The following is a 22595-nucleotide window of genomic DNA, read 5'->3' as shown; positions in this document are numbered from 1 at the left end:
AGAGACGACTTAGTTCTTAGACTCTACCAACAAGTCAGGTCATTCTTTATGCAGAGTCATAGTTTCATGTCCTTGCCACAGCGGCTGCAACAGTGGGACGTGAGAGAGCAATTACTGAGAGGCTCGTATGAGATCGGGCTGCATGTTGGTCTGCTGTACATGGGGTTGCTATGTTCCTGAACTGACTTGACAGCATCCAACAACAACATGATTTCATGAAAATGCATTATTTTTTAAATGTTAACACCACAGGGACTCTGTTTAGTTTGTGATCATTACATTCCTCTCTAGGGAATAAGATGCAACTCATAAAACAAGTTCATACACACTTTTTTTTTTTTTAACTGAGAATTCTTATTAAAGGAGAAACTTAATTAAAAATGCACTTTAGAATCAAAAAGTGATTTAAACTATTTATAAAACTAGAATAACGCATAGCTTGCATTTCAGTAAACTATAAAGTCCCCAGTTCTTCAATAAGAGAGAAAAGGTTAGTGCCTAAGAATTTAACTCAACAGGTTTAAATTTTTTTATTTGTTTGTGTACTCTCGAGAACCCAGAATTGAGTTTTGCGTCAACAGTTTCTCTTCAATTTTGAGATTCATAATGTAACCTGAGCTTGTGAGAAGCTCTGAATTATAAAACACAACTCTTCTCTTATGATCAGTACATTCATATTACGTAACAAAAGATTTGCTATTTCAACACTCTTCGGGCGCACAGTTTTCTTTTGCTCATGATGCTGTTTGACCATTACCATTTCTGTTCCCCAATTTTTCCATTCCAGCTATATCGTAATGATAACAAGCATGCAAAACGTAATTTAGTTTATGACCCAACTAATTTTCCGTTTTATTTAGTGCCCTGCATGAAGTCATTTTTTTTCTCATCGCTGCAGTTTTAAATATAGATATAAGGATGCTTAACATACATTCCGAGCCAATCCTAACAACTGGTAAGATCTATCCTGAGGCAAGTCGCATGTGCAGATTTCTGCTAGGGAGGGAAATCTTGTCCAGCTGAGGAAGATCTGGGGGAGGGGCACTCATGCCTCATTCATTTCCCTTGAGTAGGAAAATTCATAAGATACAAATCTATTGGCTTGATACAGTGGATGACAGAGACGCCCCTCAAAATGTCTTGGTTGAACTGAACTTAATCTCAATGACACGTGTTAGGGCTGGTAAAGCAAAAGTGCAAAGAAAGAAACCAAATCTACACAAAATGCTGAACCGTCCTCCACTGTTCATAGACTATCAGTGCTCAAATCTTCTAAACAGTGAGGAGGAATCATCTACAGCCAACCAACACCCATACCTTTGAGTCCATTTCAACTCACGAGACCCCAGGTGCAGTTTGGAACTGGGCTCCAAAGATAGGGTCCTCAGAGCCGTGACCATCACCTTTCTTTCGGAAGGCTCTCAGAGCGGTCAAACCACCAATCTCTGCTTAGTAGGCAAGAGCTTGACCGTTTGTGCCACCCTAATGCACCTTCCCTACAACAGTGGGTCTCAGCTCCGGGAGGGAGGCAAGAAGCAGGCAAGAGTGGTCTCCCAAAGAACAGCTAACAAGGTCTTGAGAGAAGTTTGATGGAAACAATCGAGAAAGTGTGCTACTGGCCTCTAGTGGGTGGGAGGCTACACAGGACAAGCCCCACAACGAAAGATTATGTTAAAGAAGTCAACAGTGCAGAAGTAGAGAGACCATCATCGGAGTAAACCCAGGCCAGCATTCTATATTGATCACCATGATCTTTTACTTAAAAATACAGAGATAAGGACAGTGTGCCAGACATTTAAGGCAAGTCATTACCAATATGCGGAAACGGACACAACTTATCTGGGAAAATAAACGATAGAGGGACAGATTATAATTTATTTTTTAGATTATAATTTTAAAGTTTGACAATATTCTCAAAGGATTGAGAAGATATTGCAGGCTGAAAATAAGAGGAGGCAGTTATGGCAAAAAAGCAAAGGGGGAACACGAAAAGGATTTCTGAAAATTGTTGCATACAACAGCCAAAATAAAAGGTCAAGGGAAGACTGAATTGAACAAGGATAAAGACCTTGCTGATTACCTGCACTGCAAAACAGATGAATCTCTCATGATTAAGACCAAAAGGTTCAAAATGGGATTTATGAGAGACTAGCTAGACATAGAAAGTATTTGCTGAAAATCCACGACCTATCGGTCCAGAAGCAATAAGACAAACATATTCAAAGGGATTGTAGAAAAATCATTATTTCTTGAGCTGCAGAAAGACACAAGTCTTCAGATTGAAAGGACCCATCAAATGTTGAATAGCCTGACTTAACAAAACAAAAAGCCCGGTGAAATTTCTGAACTCAAAAGAAAGATAGAAACTCTAAGAAAAAAATGATAGCTTAGTGACAATACACACATATCTCATTACTTACACAGGTGTGACAGACAATGGAATAATTAATGCCTTCAGTGTTCTGAAAGGGAAGGGATATTGAACTTATGATTAGTCTTCTAAATGGACAAATTACCAGCCAAATTTGAAGGAGAAAGATGGCTGGGGAGGAGAAAACCAGAGAAGGCACAAGGACATTTGAGCATACAAGATTTCAGCCAAGTCACTATTGACTAATGTGGGAAAAGCTGTGGAGAGGTACTTCTACAAAGCAAGACAATAATGTGAGATGCAGCCGCCCAAGGCATGGGGACGCTTGGAACGAAGTAAAGGGACCTGGAGAGAATGTATTAGCTTCTGACCTGGAGAAGTGGAATTCTGCTCCCTTCTGTGTGGTCTAGTCACACTGTGGATCAACAGAATTCCATTTTGATATTCTCTGTCTTTGAAATGCTGCTTATTGGCTTAGAGCACTTGAGATGCATGTCTACACTAGCATGAACAACTTACATACAGATTCAGAATAGAATGTAACTACAAAAACACAGGAAAACTGAAGATAATATTAACTAATATAAAATTGAAGGTGAGAGAGGTACAAAAGGAAGAATGACCTTTCTTAGTAGATAGTGCCCATAGGTTAGTGGTCACAGAGAAAACAATCAGACTTGGACTAGGCACAATTGAAAAAGCAAATGAAGACCCACCGACATTGCGTCCATTCAGACATAATGACCCTGTAAAGATTTCCGTGGTTATAGATCTTTAAGATACAGAGAGTCTCAACGTTTTCTCATGGAGTACTTGGCAGGCTTGAACAGTCGATCTCGTGGCTAGCAGTCCAACGATAACCTGACAGTGTCATCAGGGCTCCTTGAATGCTCACTGGACTGAGTGGCCTTATCAGTGCTCCTCCCCACCAGACAGACCTCTTTTTTCTTTTTGATGGTGGAAGTCTGAAGTCAACTCTGGATCTGTTCTGCTCCTTTTACTAAGAAGCCCTCTCCATTCAGTCTCATTTCCCTCCTTTTTCTGAGAAAGCTTGGGTATTAGCTTTTGTGATAGTGAGTCCAACAGTTCACCAGTGGTCCAGGTCTCCTGGCATCCACACCTGTAGGCATCCTCCTCCCTCAGAGAACAAGCGCTGATTTGTGTGACCAAGAGAGTATGGTGGATCTTGTATGACCTTCAGGGCTCCATGACTCCTGCTTTTAGTCTCTTGGATCACTGGCTTGGGGGAGACAGTGCCATCTCAGGATGACATTCCCTCAAGCTCTGTGGAAAGACCCATTTGTTTCAGAACATAAGGCTCGGTCAACAGTCAGTAAATCTTCCCGAACCACCAGACTCATCGGATGTCATCAACCCTGCCCCACATCTTGACTGCACCTTCATGAGAGCCATCATGCTGTAATTCCTCAGCTAAACTTCTCCTCAACTCCTGACCCACCAAAACTGTGAGATGAAAAAGGCTTACTCTTATTTGAAGCCACTGTGTTTGGGGATAATTTGTTACACCGTGACACTTAATACAGATCTGAAGGTGGAAAATCCAGCTATGGCTGGGGTATGGTGGCAAATTTCCTGAATATTACCCTTAATGAATGCCCCAGTGGCTGGCCCTTTGACTTTCCTGTCTCCACGTATTTACTCCCTCGCAGTTGCACCTAATTTTGAGACGTCTACTGGCCAGAACATTAGCCCCCTTGTATCCTTGGCTGTGACTTCTCCTCCTCTGCTTCTCCATCCGCATGTGCTTTCTGTTTTTCTGCAATTCCTATACATTTTTGGTCTGCTGATGACGTCCTTTCTTTCTTTCTTTCAAATCATTACTTGTGTTTTCCTCCCAAGTCAACCTTAACATGATTTATCTCAGAATGTGACAGGCACATGCTTGCCTTAGTAGGCCCACAGTTTCTGTGAGCAACTCTGGAGCTCACACTAGGAGGAACAGCGCTGAGGTTTCTGTTATTAAAGTCATCTCACAGCCACCGGCTCTTTTGACATGTGGGTTGCTGAACATTCACTCACCGAGTGATTTGCCTTCTCCATAGTCCATGTCTGTTCCTTGACACTCTTTTCAAATGAACACTCTCAATCCATACTGAACAACTTCTTCATCAGTATCTCCCTTGGTCTACTCTAAAGCCTATGGAAGGTCATTGCAACTTCTGGCTGAAACCAACTTCACATCGGCATGGTCAGGCTTCCGAGTAAGGAGTGGTTTTACCTTGAGGACTATGAGAAGTGTCAGGGTGAGAGAGGCCTGCTGGGCTGCAGCTTCCATTTACTCCGAGCCTGGACAGCAGTTGAAGACGAACACAGAGAGCCGCTTAATCACCGCAGTGCCTCCCACCAGAGCTGCAACCACCCTGTGGACATGGTGTGCATAGTCTGTTCTTGCTTATTGCCATTAATATCCCAACCCATCAAACAAGGTTCCCAACATTTCAGTGAGGAGAAAGGCAGACTTGATGCTTCAAAAAGTCTGTCTATAAATAGACAGACTTGGGGCTTCAAACAGCTTGTGGCAAAACTCCATTATCTTTTAGTTCCCTGTTTCCATGAATTTTTTGATGTTGCCTTGTGATGTTCAGGGATTATGCTAACTAGAGACTCCATTGTAGGGATACAGTCAACCTATCAACTGGGTCACAGCTTGATGACACCTCCTTGGGGGTGCGGCCTTTTGTGTAAGAGAGTGACTGAGCAGAATGGAATCCTTTTTGGCCCTTTGCCTACCGCTGGAGCTGGATCTTGCATCTAATCTCCTCCATCTACTGTTGTGTAGTCTGCTGGTTCCAGGAGCTGAGAGTGGACTACAGAGGGTGGATTCATTCGGCCAACTTCAGATTCATCTACCTCTTCATCCACCGGTCTGTGCTCCCACCTCTTCTGCTTCATCACCCTGCTTTCTGTTTGTCAGCTTCCATGGCTCAGGAGCTGCCTGACTTGAACCTATCTGTTTCTACAACCGTGTAAGCCATTTCTGGACACACGTCTCTTTCAATACACAAATACATGCAAAGGTCACTGGTTCTGCTTGTCTAGAGAACTCGACCTCACGTAACCTTTGTACGCAGAAGCTCAGCTATGATGCATTAATTATACTGCCAGAAAATTAATGAAAACGCTGGTTCCTCAATGCCAATTGATCAATGATGTGAAGAATGTTACTAGTAGTCAATGACACCTTCTTTTATTAAAGTAAAGGAGCTCCTAAAGGGGTCTTGACTTACACTGGGCTAAAAATGTCAGCCCGTATTATGCTCCTTCTTGAGCCTTGACAAAGGTTATCATTATTGGTATTTTAGGCAAACGTCCTGTTACTGCAACGATTTCTATGTTCTTATCTATATATCCACCGCTACTATCTATATGCAGCAGATATATAATGGATCTGTGGCTTCAAGATTAGCATTCATAATTAAAATGAAAAACACTATACTATACATATCCGAATATGTGTACAATGGGGCTTCCAAAAGTGGGAAAAGGGAGTTAAAAGAAGATGGAATTTTTTTTGAATGTTGTGAAGTCCTCTCGTGTAAATATATAAATGTGTGTGTGTAACTCCTTGGCTGCTGCAAACAGTTAAGTGCTCCACTACCACGAGAAAGGTTGGCAGTTCAATCCCACGCAGAGACACCTCAAAAGGCAGGACTGGGAACCTCCTGTCAAAAGGTTGCATTCTGAAGATCTTTTCCAGCAGTCCTACTCTGCATTCATGTTGTCACCAGGGGTCACAATCAACTTGACAGCAACTAACAACACACACACACACACACACACACACACACACACATATCTGACACAATTGTGAAATGAGACTTGCAAACTTCTGGCTAGAAGTCAATAAGATCTATAATAGTCAAAGAAAATTAAGTTGACATTGATTCATCATCTTGGTCAATTCATAATTTTATGACACCTAGACCCTGGTTTCTGTTCTAGATTAAGTCTGGTTCACCATCCTTTCCTGTGAGCTACCCTGCCTTAATGAATTCCTTCCCTACTTTAATTATGCAAATCAGGTTCTATTGTTTGCACAACAGGGACCTAAGCTGAAGGAGGCTTTTGTTAAGCTAATACTGTGTGCCAAACGTTTACCATTCTTTATGTAAATCTCGCCAACTCTATGAAATAAATTATCCTAATTTTATGAGTAAGGAAATTGAGTCAGGAGATTTATTGCCCATGATGGTTAGAGAAAGCACTGAAATCCAAGCTAGTCTAGCATCAGCATCTTCTCTGAAGGATTCCTAGAGCATTAAGGACAGAGAACTGATCGCAGTGCAAAGACTGTGACAAATCTTGGATGAGAGATTTAAGTTTGGGGTTTGAGGAAGCAGGATAAGAATTACACTCAATGTGCTAGAGAAAAGGGAATCACAATTTCCTTCTTTATCACAGAATGGCAGAGAAGTTGAATGGAGGCTGCAGGGAAGATGATACTGTAAATCTAGAGGGCTGAGTTTGAACAAGTTAGACCAGCACAGAGGCTGCTGCAGGGAAGACATGGCAGGGGACGGAAACAGGAGGCAGTTTACCATAGGATTTGAAAGGAACTTTCATAGCATTTGGTAACTGAATGGATGTTACGGGGGATGAAAAAAGATGCACCAAAAATAACGACAAGGTTTCCAGACGCAATGAGAACAGTCTAGCAACTACGTTCACTTAGCGTGATTCCCTCCCCAAACCCGGAGAAATGACTTAGGAAAAGAAACTAAAATGACTGCAGGGTGGTGCGAGGAGGAGGACAGGTTGACAGAAAGTCAGGAGATGTGGAAGATAAGAAGATGGAATGGGATAATGGAAAGGGTGCTCAGCAGGCAGTAATCACACAAAGGCAAAAGGAGAACAAATGAGCAGTGAGTAACCCATTGCGGTCAGGTCCATTCGGACTCCTGGCAAAGCAATGAGGGTCAGGGAAGGACTGTGCTCCACAGGGGTTTCAGTGACCAGTTGACAGAAGAAGCCAGCCAGGCCTTTCTGCCAAGGCGCCTCTGCGTAGACTTAAACCACCAACCTGTGACTAGCAGCCAAGCATGTGAGACACTTGCACCACCGAGGACTCCAGGTGAGCAGGAAGCTGGTGTTTCTCCCCACAGAGCACAGACCTTCCAGACTGGAACAGCCAGATTTTGGGGAGCAAGCAGGCATGAGGGCAACTGGGAGGAGACTCCCATGTCCCCCACTGAGCAGAAAGGCGGTGGACTTCCGGATGCTGACCTCTTCATCCAAGTTATCATCCAACTCAGAATGTCTTGTATTACTTTAAAAATGTGTCACAAAAGACTTCTCTTTATAGTGGCAGATGGAATGAAGACAAGCCCCTAGCTCAGCCGTTCTCAACCTGTGGGTCACGGCCCCTTTGGGGGTCGAACAACCCATTCACAGGGGTCACCCGATTCATCACAGTAGCAAAACTACAGTGATGAAGTAGCAATGAAAATAACGTTATGGTTGGAGAGGGTCATCACAACATGAGGAGCTGTATGAAAGGGTTGCGGCACGGGGAAGGTTGAGAACCACTGCCCTAGCTACTGTTCCAAAACCATGAAGACAACCTGGGGGGGACGGAGTAGAGTGTGAAGTCACAAGGAAGCAGTAGATTTTATAAAATTAAGATAATATATAATTCATTGTTGAATAAAATTGAAGACACACAGAGAAGGCATGGTTTCCTTTTGAAATCCATAGAAAAGGGATTCAGTAAGTGCTAAAGAACAGCCTACCACATACACATAAGCATGAAGCCGATGGAACGTTTCTAAAGGAGCTCCTCTCCCAGAACAAAAAGGCTCACGCTGGTACACATGGTAGCCTGTATCATACTTTCAAGGGAGAAAATACTTCTCAACTATCATATCCTCTCCCACCTGCGGGCTGGGGTGGGGAGTAGGGAGGTAGGAATCTTCCAAACTTGTGTTATGGTGTTAGCATAATTCTGATAAAAACGCCTGGCTGTCCAGTGTTGCTATATTTCACTTATGAAAACAAAGTGACCATTCCTAGGTAAAACTAATAATTTAGCACACACTGATTGCTAAGAAAACAAAAAACTTGCTGCCAGCGACTCAACGCTGACTCACAGCAAGCCCTCGTGGGTTTCAGGGTCTGTACCTGTTTACGGAAGTTGAAAACCGTCTTTCTCTGGCGCTGCTGCCGGTGGTTTTGAATTCTTGACCACGCAAATCGCAGTCTAACCTGTAACCACTACGCCCCAGGGGTGCTCTACGCCTGTTACTGTACTAACACACAGACGACTTTCACCTTACAGTCGCAGCTTCCATGTGGAACCTGGTCACAAATAAGAAACCTCAACAAGTTAACATTCTTAAACTAGGTGATCATTTTCAGATACTAAAATATCTACCATCAAATGTTTTTCTTGATAAAATTGATTTTAATATGGGATCTAAAGATATTCACAAACTAATACACAACTTGTCAAGAAATTAAAGGCAAACATTTAGTAAACTTTTATGAAAGTTGGAAACATGAAGAGAATGTCCACTTTCAGTGTTATTCAGCAATATTATGAAAGTTCCAGCAATAAACAAGGAGAATAAATTGTAAGTTAAGAAGCAAAATTATTCAGTAGGGCCAACCATGAGGTAATTTACAGATGCTATGTGATTGTCCATACATAATTCAGGATAGTCACCTGTATAAATGTTAGAATAAGCTCAGAAGCAGAATAGATACAAACATAAAAGTACAAAAACAAATACCTACTGCCACCAAGTCAATTATGACACACAGACACCCATCACAGGGTGAGTTAGTTAATTGTGCCAGCCTGGCCGATAATCACATGTGGTGCTGGTTGAAAGGCGGAGGGATAAATGGGTGGTGAAGCCTCGCCTTTCGAGTTCTCGGGTCTCTTGTTTTGTGATGGTTGCATCGGGTGCAGCTGCCTTAGCAGTTCCCTGCTTCAGCTAGCAAGATGGATTTCCTACAAGACATCCCCCAGGAGAAGCCACATGGATCTATCCCGATGCAGCCCTGGGTGCTGGAGCAGCCGTGTGGAGACCCCTGCCAGTGCTGAGATGCTTACACGTTCACTGACTCAGCTTTCCTCCTGCAGTCGGCATTATTGCCTCTGTTTTGTGAGGTGAAGGACTTTGTGGACTGGTGTTGGGTATGGGTTAATGTTGGACTTGTGGGCTTGGGCAGCATTGGGTTGGGATGTTTTCGTGATGCACATTTTCTTTGCATAAAACTCTCTCTTATACGTGAGTTGCTGTGGATTTGTTTCTCCAAAGTACCTAGACTAATACACAGGGTTTGTGAGATGCAAGTCTTTCCGGGAGCAGGCAGCCTCATCGTCCTCCTGCAGAACAGCTGGCGGATTGGAACTGCCAGCCTTGCAGTCAGCAGCCCCACGTGGATCCCATAGCACCGCTCCAAAAGACCACACTCACTGCACTCGTGATGTTTCCATCGCACAGCGACACTGTAGGGCAGAGTAGCACTGCCCCAGTGGGTTTTCAAAATGCAAATTCTTTGGGAGTGGAAAGCCTCGTCCAGCTAACCATATGGCTAGCAGCCCGACATGTAACCACCACTCTCCGATGGCTCCTACAGCACGACTAGAGCTATAAAAACGCAAACCCATGGTCATTGAGTCGATCTCCAAGGCTCCTTAGGTTTCTGAGACTGTAAATCTTTCTGAGAGCCAGAAGCCTCATCTTTCTCCCTCAGAGAAGGTGGTGAGTTTGAACCACTAAACATGCTGCCAAGGGTGAACCCATCATACCATCAAGGCTCCTTCAAAAATGACCTTCCCGCAAAAAAATAACTTCCAAAATATCATGCATAAAATAGATCTGCAGCAACCTCGTAATGTGTAAACTAACCACAAATAATAAAAGACAAAATAATTATGCAAGAACAATATTTTTAAACAATAAGAAGCTAACAGGCTGTGTAAAAAAACAATTGAAAATTGAGTAATTGCTTTTTAAAATTTTATATTCACAAAGTATGAAATAATAATCATTATTAAATATTAAAAACACACTTCACTGTTTAATAAGTAATATATAAAACATTTAATAACAAATGAAATTTTTGGAGTAATAGACTTAAATTTTTTTTAAGTTAAATAAAATATCTTAACCTTATCCAGTCAGAAGACAGGCATGCACACACACTATGAGTGACCCTGTCTTCTAGCATAATTATTCAGGAGAAATTTTATAATATTTAGCAAAATTCAATTTATACATTCCCCTTGAACCAGCATTTTCAATGTAGGTATTCAATTTCTAGATGTCCTTACTAATCTATGCAAAAAATGGAAAACAAGCAAAGTATTAATGAATGAGAGATTGGCCAAATATATCAGGGCAATCAATACCATGAAACACTATTAATCCTGAAGAAATTATAAGTAGCTCTACTGTCCTATAGAAAAGGCCACAATGCCTACATTTTTTTGCATTTAAAAAGGATATGTCATGTACGATATCCTTCTGATAAAAGCACACAGAAGTACAATCTCTGGAAAGGTATGCATTGATAGTGCGCAGAAGAAAGGTGAGGCTGTTCGCTCCCACAAAGGTTTCAGTCTCGGAAACCCTACAGCATGATTCCCCCTGTCCTCTGAGGTCACTGTGATTCAGAACAGACTCACTGGTGGCAGGGTTTTATTAACAGTGTTTCTCTCAGAAAGACAGCAGTAAGAAGACAAGAGTGAGGGCGACTCCTTTCAAATTGCTCGGATATTTCAAAAGAAGTAAACAGAGTTCTTTGGTAGGTTCTCAAGGAGCTGACGCGAAGAGAAGTATTTGAGTGCAAGGGGTTGATAGTGAGGCCAGGTGTCTGAACCAAGCCAGTGCATGGTCTCCAGCACAGCCCTGGGGAGGGCGGCTTCCCCTTGCTGCTGCGGGACCATCTCCAAGTACATGTTCAGGGAAGGAGAGCCACAGGTGACAAGTGTCAAATCAGAAGCCAGAAAGGGCATGCTGGGTGGTGGTGATGGCGTGGGAATGGGACATGAAACTGACTAGAAGGATCTGGGTGAAGAGCTGACAATGTCCCCCACAACACATTGCTTTTTCAAAAATATATAATTTTTTAAGAAAGTATCATTTATAATAGGCTTATTGGCCCATTGAATTAAGTAATTTTCCCAGCTAATATTTCAACAAGCAACACAAATCATTTTTTTTACTTCAAGTATTATATTACTTCATAACATACTTTTTGTAATAAGATGTTTCAGTAAAAAGAAAGGGCAAGAGTATGATAATGTAAAATAAAATTATATTTGAAGGCTATCAGATTCTGCACAAATATGAGCCTCGAACTAGATCATAAAAACAAACTCACTGCCATCAAGATAGTTCCAACTCATAGCGACCCTCTAGGACAGGATAGGATAGCCCCTGTGGGTTTCTGAGACTGTAACTCTTTATGGGAGTAAAAAGTCTCATTTTTTCCCCAAGGAGCAGCTGCTGGGTTCAAACTGCTGACCTTGTAGTTAGCACATCATCAGAGGTCCTATCTAAGTAGATGGGGAAGGTTCCCTTGATGATCCTTATGAGAATGCCATGCCCATAGGGAGACACCATCAGGCTGTGACCTGATTGACAGGCAGACTCTACCCCTATGCTGTAATTCCCTGCTCTCTCTGCTTCACCTTCCTGATAATGAACCCAATTGAAATCTGCCAGAGCCCTGTGATGCAGCCACTGCCATGGGGTCCACATAATTCTGCATCCACCAGCCTGCGATCTTCCTGCATTCTGCATCATTGTATGTGGCTGCGTGAGTCTGAAGAGGGACTTATGGACTAGTGCCGGAGTTATGAACTTGATCTGGACTGGACTGGGGTGTTTGCGTGATGTATAATTACTTCTTAATATAAAGTTCTCTCTTTACACACATATAAGTATGACTGGATTTGTTTTTATAGTCAATCCGGCCTAACACATACATAGACCATGTCTTTGAGACTTTTGTTGCTATTGCTTCTTCATTTGTAAAATGGACACAATATCTTACCTTTCTAGGCAGGTGGAGAGATGAACCATAAGATCATATATGTGAAAATTTGTGCTGAGTGAAATTTCTTAAACCGCCTCTACTATCCAGGTCTCTGTAACTCCCAACAGAAGGTTGGGCGGGACCCTGTGCATAGGGTGTAGGAAGCACTAAGAGAGGGAAAGGGATAGGCTTTAGTTGCTAAAAGAATGACTTACCTCAGAAGCAGGAAGAGAAAGAATTCCAGGACCTTCAAGCAAGAGCCTCTAGTGAGCCTGTGAAATCCCCGTGTGAAGTAATAGAGCAGCGGTTCTCAACCTTCCTCATGCCATAACCCTTGCATACAGTTCCTCATGTTGTGGTGCCCCACCCCCCCAACCATAAAATTATTTCATTGCTACTTCATAACTGTAATTTTGCTACTGTTAAGAATCGGGCGACCACTGTGAAAGGATCATTTGAGCCCCCCAAAGGGTGAAGACCCACAGAGGCAACAAAGGTCACACTACACTGAGACCAGAGGCTGAGGTGAGGAGAACAGGAGACAAAGCGGAGGCACAGCCCCAAGACTGTGAGACCGTGAGGCAGAGCAGGGGGTGGGCTTCTTGACCATGGAGGCCGAGGCAAATGGACCACATCGATGAGAGGCTGAGGACCAGAGAGAGGCGTAGCTGTCGGCTGAAGGGGTGATGCTACTGCGGACCAAGAGTGAATCCCTAATGTTCCATGAGCCTGTTCGCTTCCCTAATCAACCCTCATCATCATGATTATTGTCTGTGAGTTTCTGTGTGGCCACTGCAATCAAACTCAGCAGAGAAGTAGAGGGTCAGGGGTAGATGTCAGAATAGGGTAAAGAAAGATGGAGGGGGAGGCATGTCTGAACTGTGCTTTATGGTTCCTGGTTTTGAGTTTGTGTGGAGATGGACTCTCTCCCTTGTAGCCAGTGGAGGTCAGATATGGCCTCTTGATAGGGTCAGATCTGTGCCATTTTCACAATGTTATAAACCATTTTGGGTCTTATGGCAATAGGAGACTGGCTTTAAAACAAAGATGCTACGCATTAAAAAGATGAGGGAGGGAGATTTCAAGATTTGAATCCATGAATGTTGGAAGGACCCATTCAAGAAAGATAAATTTGGTTTTGGAAATTTTGAGTTCCTAATAAATCATCATGTAAAATGAAGACGACACTGTGCAGAGAGAAGTGCGGAGCCTTAACACTGGGCTCTAGCCCGTTTCCAAACGGAAGCACATATTCGAATATCATGAACACAGGAACACCAGGGGACGTCAGAGGTATGGAAAGAATCTTTGAAAACTCCACTTCTCTTTTTTTCCATTTCTGTAGCCGAATTCCTTATATTATTTTCTGTTTGGACTTTAAATGTGCAGTGTATTTATTAATATAAATTATTATCACTGTTACAAAATTACAAATGGTTCTTTAGCCTCCCTATATTCTCACTGTATAGACTGCAAACAAGATATTGTACATGCTCATAGTCATCATCCACTTGTACTCGTTCAAACAAATCCCAACTCATGCCATCGAGTCAATGCTGACTCGTAGCAGCGCTCTGTGGGTTTCCGAGATGGTGACTGTTTGCAGGAGTAGAAAGCCCAGTCTTTTCCCCGCAGAGCTGCTGGTGGTTTTGAACTGTCATCCATACGGCTCACAGCCCAATGTGGAATCACTATGGCACCAGGGCTCCTCTGCACTAGTTGAGTCTACCGAATAATTAGGAATTGAATTCTAAGGCAGGAATCAAATGCATTTTACCAGTCACATAAATTACACATGTGACCTTTCTCTCTGTAAAGAGACAATTTCTTCAGTTATTGTCTGCTTTGAGTGGATACACATCCCCGTATGTTAAACACGGTAAACTTGCTAAGAGTTTAAATTATCGGTATATATGAAACAATATTCATGCATAAGGAGGGTTATGTAACAAATATTAACTCAGAATCATTTTATTTTTTCAAAAAAGTCCCACAGCTCACATCACAAAGCGGCTCATTTTTAGGAGACTTGTTGTGGTTAAAGTATAGATGGGCCAAACACCAAGACTACCAGTATCCCTGTTTCAGGCGGTTTGAATTCTAATTTTAGGACATTTAATTATTTTCTCCGTCTTTGAAGGATCTCACAAGCCAGTCTTTTCTTTCTTTTCTTTTCACGACTTGGTACATCTGGACGTATGAAAACACTGAAGTTAGTTAAAATATTGATTTCACAGACTAGGTTATGGTGGAAAATGGGAATCATTTATCTGATTAAAGTATAACATTAAGCTGTCATGCCACTTACCCTAATGATTAGAATTTAACTGACAGCCAATTTCCTTTTTATTTAAATCGAAGCAATGACTACATCTTAGTAGTTTACAATTTAAAATATGGAATGGGGGCCTGAGTGAGCGGTTTTAATTTGCATTGTATCCATGTTGCTGCTTACATGTGTCAAGTTGAGTGTCATCAACTCCCGTTGCCTGATTTCACACACCAGTCCTTTTTCACAACAGGGACAACATTAATCAGTATTTTAATGTATTGAATATACATCTAAATAGATGTACCATTTTACTATACTTCTAAATATGTATTTGATTAACAGCATAAACCCCAAGTAAAGTTCATAGTTGAAAACAATTATAATTGCATGTAAGTCCTACTAAAAATTAAAGTGACTAAAGACATGGTTAATATAAAGAAAAATTCAAAGACATGTTAAAACATATATGGAAGCAAAAATATTGGAAATAATTTTTCATCTACTGTATCTTTAATGACTTTCTTTTACAGACGAAGGAGGGGCCAGAAGCTGTTAGATGTGTTTGTACATATTTACATACCTGTGTACACACAAACACACATATGCTGAGGCTAAGCCTATATCATTTATAGCTATGTCCTCTATGTAGTCTCATTGTAAAGCCTATTAAGATCAGTATTAATCAATGATTAATTTCTTTAGAAATAGAACCCAGTTAATTTGACACCAAATCCATTGTTCTTTCCAACATTTGGATTGGAAGCCCCTATATGCCTTTATCTATTTTGGAGTCTGAGGAGGAGAACGAAATGCACTGTATGATAAACAGAGAAAATATTGAGGTTGCCAATGATTTCATTTTACTTGGCTCCACCATCCATGCCCATGGAAGCAGTAGATAAGAAATCAAACACTTCCCAGTAAAGAATCCACTACAACAGACCTCTTGACTAGCCAAGCTCTCACATTGAGGATGAAGCAGTGCCTGATCCAAGCCAGAGTCTGGTCAATCGCTTCATACACACGTGCAAGCTGAATAAACATAAGGAAGATTGTGGACGAATCCAAGCCTTTGAATTTGGTTGTTGATGAAGATCGCTGAATAGATCAAGGGCGGTCAGAAGAACAAACAAATATATCTTGGAAGAAGTGATGTCAGAATGCTTCTTAAAATCGAGAGTGGCAAGACTTTGGCTCATGTAGTTTAAACATGTTATCAAGAAGGACCAGTTCCTGAAGAAGGGAACCCTTCTTGCTAAAGCAGGAAGTCACACGAACAGAGGCAAACCTTCAAGGTGGTGGATCGGCATACTCACAGCAAAAGTGGTGCGAACTTAACAACAGTTGTAAGAATGACATCAGCCTAGGTTGTGTTTTACTCTATTGTCCACAGGGTTATTTTGGGTTGGATGGCATCTAACAACAAGCTTGATGGGGGAAAGCCGAATACGGAGATGCATAGCTAAGACGGCATAAATATCTCGGTAGTTGAAGTGTGCAAAATTGCAACTTCTCTTACAACACAGTCCTAAATTTAAAAAGGCAAAAAATAACAAGTATAGTGCTTTAAAATATAACTATTCAAACCTCTTGAATGATCTAGTTAGAAATATATACATTAAATCAAGTGTGGCTGTAATTCTCTTTTCAAATCTTACCTAGCAAAACTTCAGTTACAGGAATCCACAGAATATAAAAACAGTTAGAGAATGTTCTATAGCTGGTTGTAACATCACCAACCTGTGACACATACGTAGGAGGCTTCAAACGGTTAGTGGAAATTAGGCATTATCTCTTTTTTTTTCAGTATGTGTTACTTTTGTTTTTAATCTGACGTTTATATTTTTTTTAAAAAGACGCAGTGCTTAACAGCCAATCTAAACCCAAACTCACTCCCAATTAGTTGAATTCAATTTACTGTTTTTAATAAATCATTTCACTAGGGGCTCTTACAGCTCTTATAACAATCCATACATCAATTGTATCAAGCACATTTGTACATATATTACCTTCATCATTTTCAAAACATTTTCTTTCTACTTGAGCCCTTGGTATCAGCACCTTTGTCCCTTCCCTCCCCAACCCTTCCACCTTCATGGGGCCCTGGTAAATTATAAATTATTATTTTCATATCTTACACCACCTGCTGTTTCCCTTCATCCACGTGATTGTTGTTCATCTCCCTGGGGGGGTTGGGGGAGAGTGTGTGCCATTGTAGTCAGTTCCCCGATTCTCCCCTTTCTTCCCCCCACTTCCCCCTACCCTCATGGTATTTCTACTCCCATTGCTGTTCCTGAGGGATTTATCTGTCCTGGATTCCGTGTGCGTGCTCCAGTCTAGCCGGATTTGTAAGGTACAACTGGGGTCATGATAGTGGGGACGAGGAAGCATTAAAGAAGTAGAGGAATGTTCTGTCGGTGCTGTCCTGCACCCTGGCTGGCTCATTCTTTCCTTCTGACTCTTTTATGAAGGAATGTCCAAGTATCTACAGATGGGCTTGGGGCCTCCACTCCTACCCCCATAATTTGCATCAATATATTTGTTTCTTTGAGATCTTCTGAGGCCTAATACCTTATCTAGTCAATACCTCGTGATCACACAGGGTGGTGTGTGTCTTTTCCATGTGGGCTTTGTTGCTTCCCTGCTAGATGGCCGCTTGTTTAGCTTCAAGTCTTTAAGACCCCAGATTCTCTATCTTTTGATAGTCTTTCCACAAACATTTTGAAGCCCCCTCATACATATATTTCTTTAAGAAACAAAACTCCTTACTTTACACTGTTTCTGGAGCCCTGGTTCCACAGTGGTTATGCATGCATTGGGCTGCTAACTATAAGGTCAGCAGTTTGAAACCACCAGCCCTCTCCTTGGGAGAAAGATAGGACTTTCTACTACTATAGAGAGTTACAGTCTCGGAGCCACAGGGGCAGTTCTGCCACATCCTATAGAGTCGCTAGGAGTCGACAGAGACTTGATGGCAGTGAGTGAGCATACGCCCACAGCAAATTAATGAACCAAATAGGTGTTTTTAAGGGTTTTGATCTACATTTAATCATAAATGAAAATAACCTAAAAGACAGGTTTCCAAGGAACTGTATCTTAGAATATTTCTATAATATTAAAATCAATTCTGTAAATTGCGTAGCATATTAAAAAAATTAAAATAAAGAAGGAAGTTGTCATCAGCATTGGTCATAAGAAAAATAAAATAGCATGATAGTTAATACAGACTCTAAATCGTAGATTAGGATACCTGAATTGGTTGTAATTACAAATACTCATATTGAAATTGTATTATAAAATCTATGGCAGTACAATAAATAGGTTAAGTGGGAAATCATAATCGAAAACAAGTTAAACATATTACAACTTAAATTACAATCATCGTGCATGGTGAAACTATAGGGTTTTATCGGTTAATTCCATCATCGGGTCAATAATGTAGAAATTAGTTTGTTAAGTCATTATCCACATTACTATATAGGCGTGACTGCTCAGAATCATTTGGGCCAATTTTTAAAGGAGCTTTGAAATAAATGAATCCCAAATCAAGATATTAAGTGCCAACTTCTAAGGGGCAATAATGCTCATGGCTAAGTCAGAAATTAATCTTTCCAGAAACGCTGACACAGCCTGTAACTGTAGGCACTCGTATGTACAGCTATAATTCTTTTTTCAATCTTACCTAGAAAAGCTCAGGTTAAAGAGTCCAGAATATGTAAACAGCTAGAGGTAGTCCTGGAGCTTTTACAAAATCACAAACCTGTGACACATTTATATTCATATTTGATTGCTAAAACAAAGTGACTAAATCATTCGAGACGTATTGATTAGCACCTTATTAGTTCAAAAGTGGGCAATGCATTAGAGAAATCAACATTCCTTACTTTATTCCACTTGCAAGAGCTATCCAGTTTAAGCTGACAATGTAAAAACTCTAAAAGCTTTTTCAAAAAAGCCTTCTGCCTTATTTAGCATTTTGACCACTAATCAAAAACAATAAAAAGAGATTAAGAAAAATAAATAAAATACAAGAGATAAGAGATCTTTTTTTTTTTTTGCCATTAGGAAATCTATTAAGCTATAAAATAAGTTCCCAAGAATGACCAGATTCCCATGTTGAAGCCCTTTAAAACTGGACCAGAAAATTAATCCCAGAATAGGTCAAGGGAACACATCTTTTACTAGGAGCTGGTGGGTGGATCAGGGAACTTAATGAGAACTTAATTTTCTAATCCCTTCTCCTTTTTAAAAATGTTTAGGATAATGATGGTCATCATGAAGCAATTACAACACAACAGACAGGGCCGGGACAACTTGAAATCATAATCATGATGTGTTTATTCTTCGCCTCTCATCTGGACAAAAGACAAGTATTGATCCTATATTGAGAAGTACATTTTGATGTTTATTGATAAAAAATGTGGTAGGAAAATTGTGACTTTTGAATGGCAGAAAGCCATGAGTTGTCACTTAATAAATACAAAGTAGGGTCTAAATATGAATCACAATATACAAATACTTAAGTTATTATGATAAATAAAATATTCTTAATAAATTCATGTGAGATGGCTCTATATCGTGAGGACAAATTCTAATACATTGCCTCGCAAGTATCTGATTGTACAAGATTTTTAAATTTGCTAACTTACATTACTTTTACTTCATATTTTATTTCATAAGCTCATTTTTCATGAGACAAGTTGAAATGGATAACTAATTTAGTTAAAAATCCTGGCTAAATGTTACCTTAAATTCAAGCTAATCTTCTCTTTTAAATTCAAGTTTAACTACAATCTGCGCTTCACTTAAAGGCAACAACTATAGTTACATGAGTTACAAATTACCATGCAAATCTGTGGAGGTTGTCATCCGATGAAGTCTTTACCTTGTATCCCTGTCATGAAACAACGTTCATGTTGTTGTAATATTAATTTCAAATGCTAATTTTATCTTCATTAGACAGTAGGGAAAATGTACTATTAATATTTTTATTAAAAACATGCTACTGAATAAGAGTTTTTTTATAATAATGACATTCAGGATGGATGAATTTTGCACACGCCTAGTAATCTTGTAACTAGACGCAGTAACCTGTTTCCAGAAACCCTGGACCTGGGCCAAGAAAATTGGGCAGGGACGGCAATCGCCTGAAATGCTTATCGATTCAGCTATTATATTCTTTTAAAAATGTAACTGCCTCAAAATTAAGTAAAATAATGCGCATTCTTGTAACAATGTTATGTGGTCACCGACTTATTTGGGCTAAACGAATGGTCTGTGACTACTTTCCAGTAGAACAGGCGATGTTCACATCAGCACATTTCCAGTATGCCCAAATGAACCCACAAAACCATTTTACTCCTTAGCTTCCCCCACCCCCACCCCAAGTATATTCTCCACGCTGACAGTGCAGCTGGAAAAGTAAAATCCAATTCCAACAGCAACCCAACCCTGCTTTGTCAATAACATTTAAAAATTATTTATTTTCCCTTTGCTTCATATCAAGCACAGGGCAGATTTTCTGAATACATAGGGTGCCTAGAAAACAGACAGGCAAATTGTCAGACCTAGAGAGCACTGACTCCTCTCCTCTTGCCGTTAGAATTCAACCAAGAAGTTCAAATTCAGCTGCAATCGGTAAAACGAAACTCTGAGTTGTATACAGGAGCAAATTATGATCTGTTCTTTGTGATACCTACTGGTGGGGAGGGGTGGGGGTAGAGTGGTGAGTGTGTGGTGGGACTACTGGGGAATGTTTCAATTTAGATCCACCCAGTTGAGCCACTCTGCTTGCCTTTCACATCCTAACCCCCTTGTGTTTTTCAGCTGGAAATGTGCTCTAAGAAGGTGGAGAATGTAAACAGCCTTTTATTGTCCAAAAGGACAGCCATGTAAGGGATGTTCGCTTATCACAGGGCTGCAGCTCCCCACCTCACTTACCATAATAAAGTGCTTCAAGGAAGGAAAAAAAAAAAAGAACATTACAACCCAAGCACAATCCAAAAATGGATTAGAATTTGACATAGGCTTCCTTAAAAAAATGAATCAATCAATCCGTGCTGTAATATTAGAACCTAGTTCTTAAGGGGTGTACAATCCCTTCACGATGCATTTCTTATTCCCTATTGACAAAGAGAGTGCAAAAGGGACAACAACAACAACAAAGGAAATCAAACATCTCCAATGTAGCAGCTGGAACTTTTGCCCATCACATGCCCTGCTACAGCTGCTCCTCTCTAAGCACCTAACATGGAGCAAATGCACCCTTTCTAACCACTGAATGCAAATTTAAAATGATGGCTTCAGCTATTCATAAAGATTCTGTGAAAGCCCCACTTAAGGACCTGACTTCCTCCTGTTTCCCGAGTTTCACTTACACCAAACAAAGGTTTGTTAGATCTCCTTTTCCTGGAATCCAGATTAAGAATTTGAAGAAGCAAGCGAGGCTAATGTAGGACTAATGTGACATGTTTTGCATGCATAATGTCTTAGATGTCAAATGTACCTTAACATGTATTGCACTCAGATAGGGAGCCAGTAAGAGCTGGCTCGTTCAAGAGCATTTGGATCATCACTGTATTTCTCCTGCCCCCCCCCCCAACAGAATAATTTCTTAAACTGTGCAAGGGAAGCTAATTACTACTGTAACAAGAAGGGAGGACCCTTCAGTGGCCTGATCTCCTTTACCAGGACCTTTTAAAATCCTTTCCACCCTAAAAACTTAGTGTCTTCGTCCCCACATCATTATACTATCACAGAGAGGCTTCCATGAGTTACTTGATTTTCCCTCTTAAGACAAGTATTAAAAAAGGAAAGACAGGCGCCTTCCAGGTGCGCTGGTTCTAACAGCCAACAGCTAAGTGGATGGAGTCTTATGAGAAGCAAACAGGGCGGCAAGCAAAAGAAAGCCCTCTTAACATGAGCTCAGGAGACATCGATCACGTTGGGACATCGAGCAAAAGCAGTCCGTTTAGAATTTTACTTTAAAAGCTGCCTTTTCAGAGGTCTTAATTAGGACACTCCTTAAATATAACTAAGTATACCTCCAGTCTATGTGTATATGTCATGAGAGCGTGGCTCTCGGCCGAGAGATCCTGGAGAAAGCTTCCCGTTAGGACATCGCTGGAGGCTGGCTCACTGAGGATCTATCTCGAAGTCACCTCCACACCTTTCCGATTCCTCAGCGCCCCACCCCAGCGGGCCAGACGGGGCGGGAGGCCAGGCAAACCCGCTAGGAGATGCGGGATGAGGGCCGTGTGGAGTTGGGCGCGAAAGTTCTCTCCTGTGCACCCGGCCGGCAGAAACACCACCCTTGTCCCCTAAGCCAGACTGATCGCGAAGAGAAATCCAAAGTGCCCCAAAGCGCGTCCTTAGCCTGACATTTCGTCCGGCAAGGTGCCAGGACCTAGCCCTGCGGCCCACCAGGAGCCAGGCGCTCGCGTTCGAAAAGTCCATGGGCAGCTGGCCCAAGTCACCCCGTGAAAGAGCAAAACCCCTGGCCCGTCAAACTCCGTGCGTGTCTTCCTCTCCACCATGGACTCCATTCTCTCCTCCATCTCTCGGCCGCGAATCTCTGCCTTCTCCCAGCCCTTCTTCTGGGCACTTTGCACCCACTTCTCCCCGGTGCTGAAGTCCCGATCTTGGCTCCGCGCTGCACCGGCCTCCCAGTGCCCTCGACCACTCCATTCCCCAACTCTCCCCCGGCAGACTCCACTCCCATCCCCAATGCCCCCCTTCCCGGTGGAGCGTCCGCGCGGCTTTCCCGCCGAGACGCGCCGGGCGCGGGGCGGCCACTCACCAGCTGCAGCAAGCCGGGGACCACGACGAGGGGCAGCGGCCGCAGGCGCATGGTGCCGGCTGGCGCGGCGGCGTCTCCCGAGCTGCGCGCCGTCGCCGGACTCGCGCGCATCGCCACTTCGGGGGGCAGGACTGAGCACGCCG

At 41.9% G+C, this 22595-nt stretch overlaps 1 protein-coding gene across 1 annotated transcript in view; it reads right to left on the bottom strand.

The window, feature by feature from the left end:
- The window catches only part of NXPH2 (neurexophilin 2), a 143773-nt gene extending 121210 nt beyond the window's left edge, over positions 1-22563 (bottom strand). The window contains exon 1 of the mRNA XM_045298414.1: positions 22453-22563. Within this exon, the coding sequence (XP_045154349.1) occupies positions 22453-22563 (111 nt within the window). The remainder of the gene's footprint in view (positions 1-22452) is intronic.
- Between the last annotated feature and the right edge of the window lie 32 nt (positions 22564-22595).

Source organism: Echinops telfairi, unplaced genomic scaffold (assembly GCF_000313985.2).
Source record: "Echinops telfairi isolate 266 unplaced genomic scaffold, ASM31398v2 ScPeMD7_4;HRSCAF=17, whole genome shotgun sequence".
Classification (NCBI taxonomy): Eukaryota; Metazoa; Chordata; class Mammalia; order Afrosoricida; family Tenrecidae; genus Echinops; species Echinops telfairi.
The sequence above is the reverse complement of the archived record's forward strand: the minus strand, read 5'-3'. Positions and strand labels throughout refer to the sequence as shown.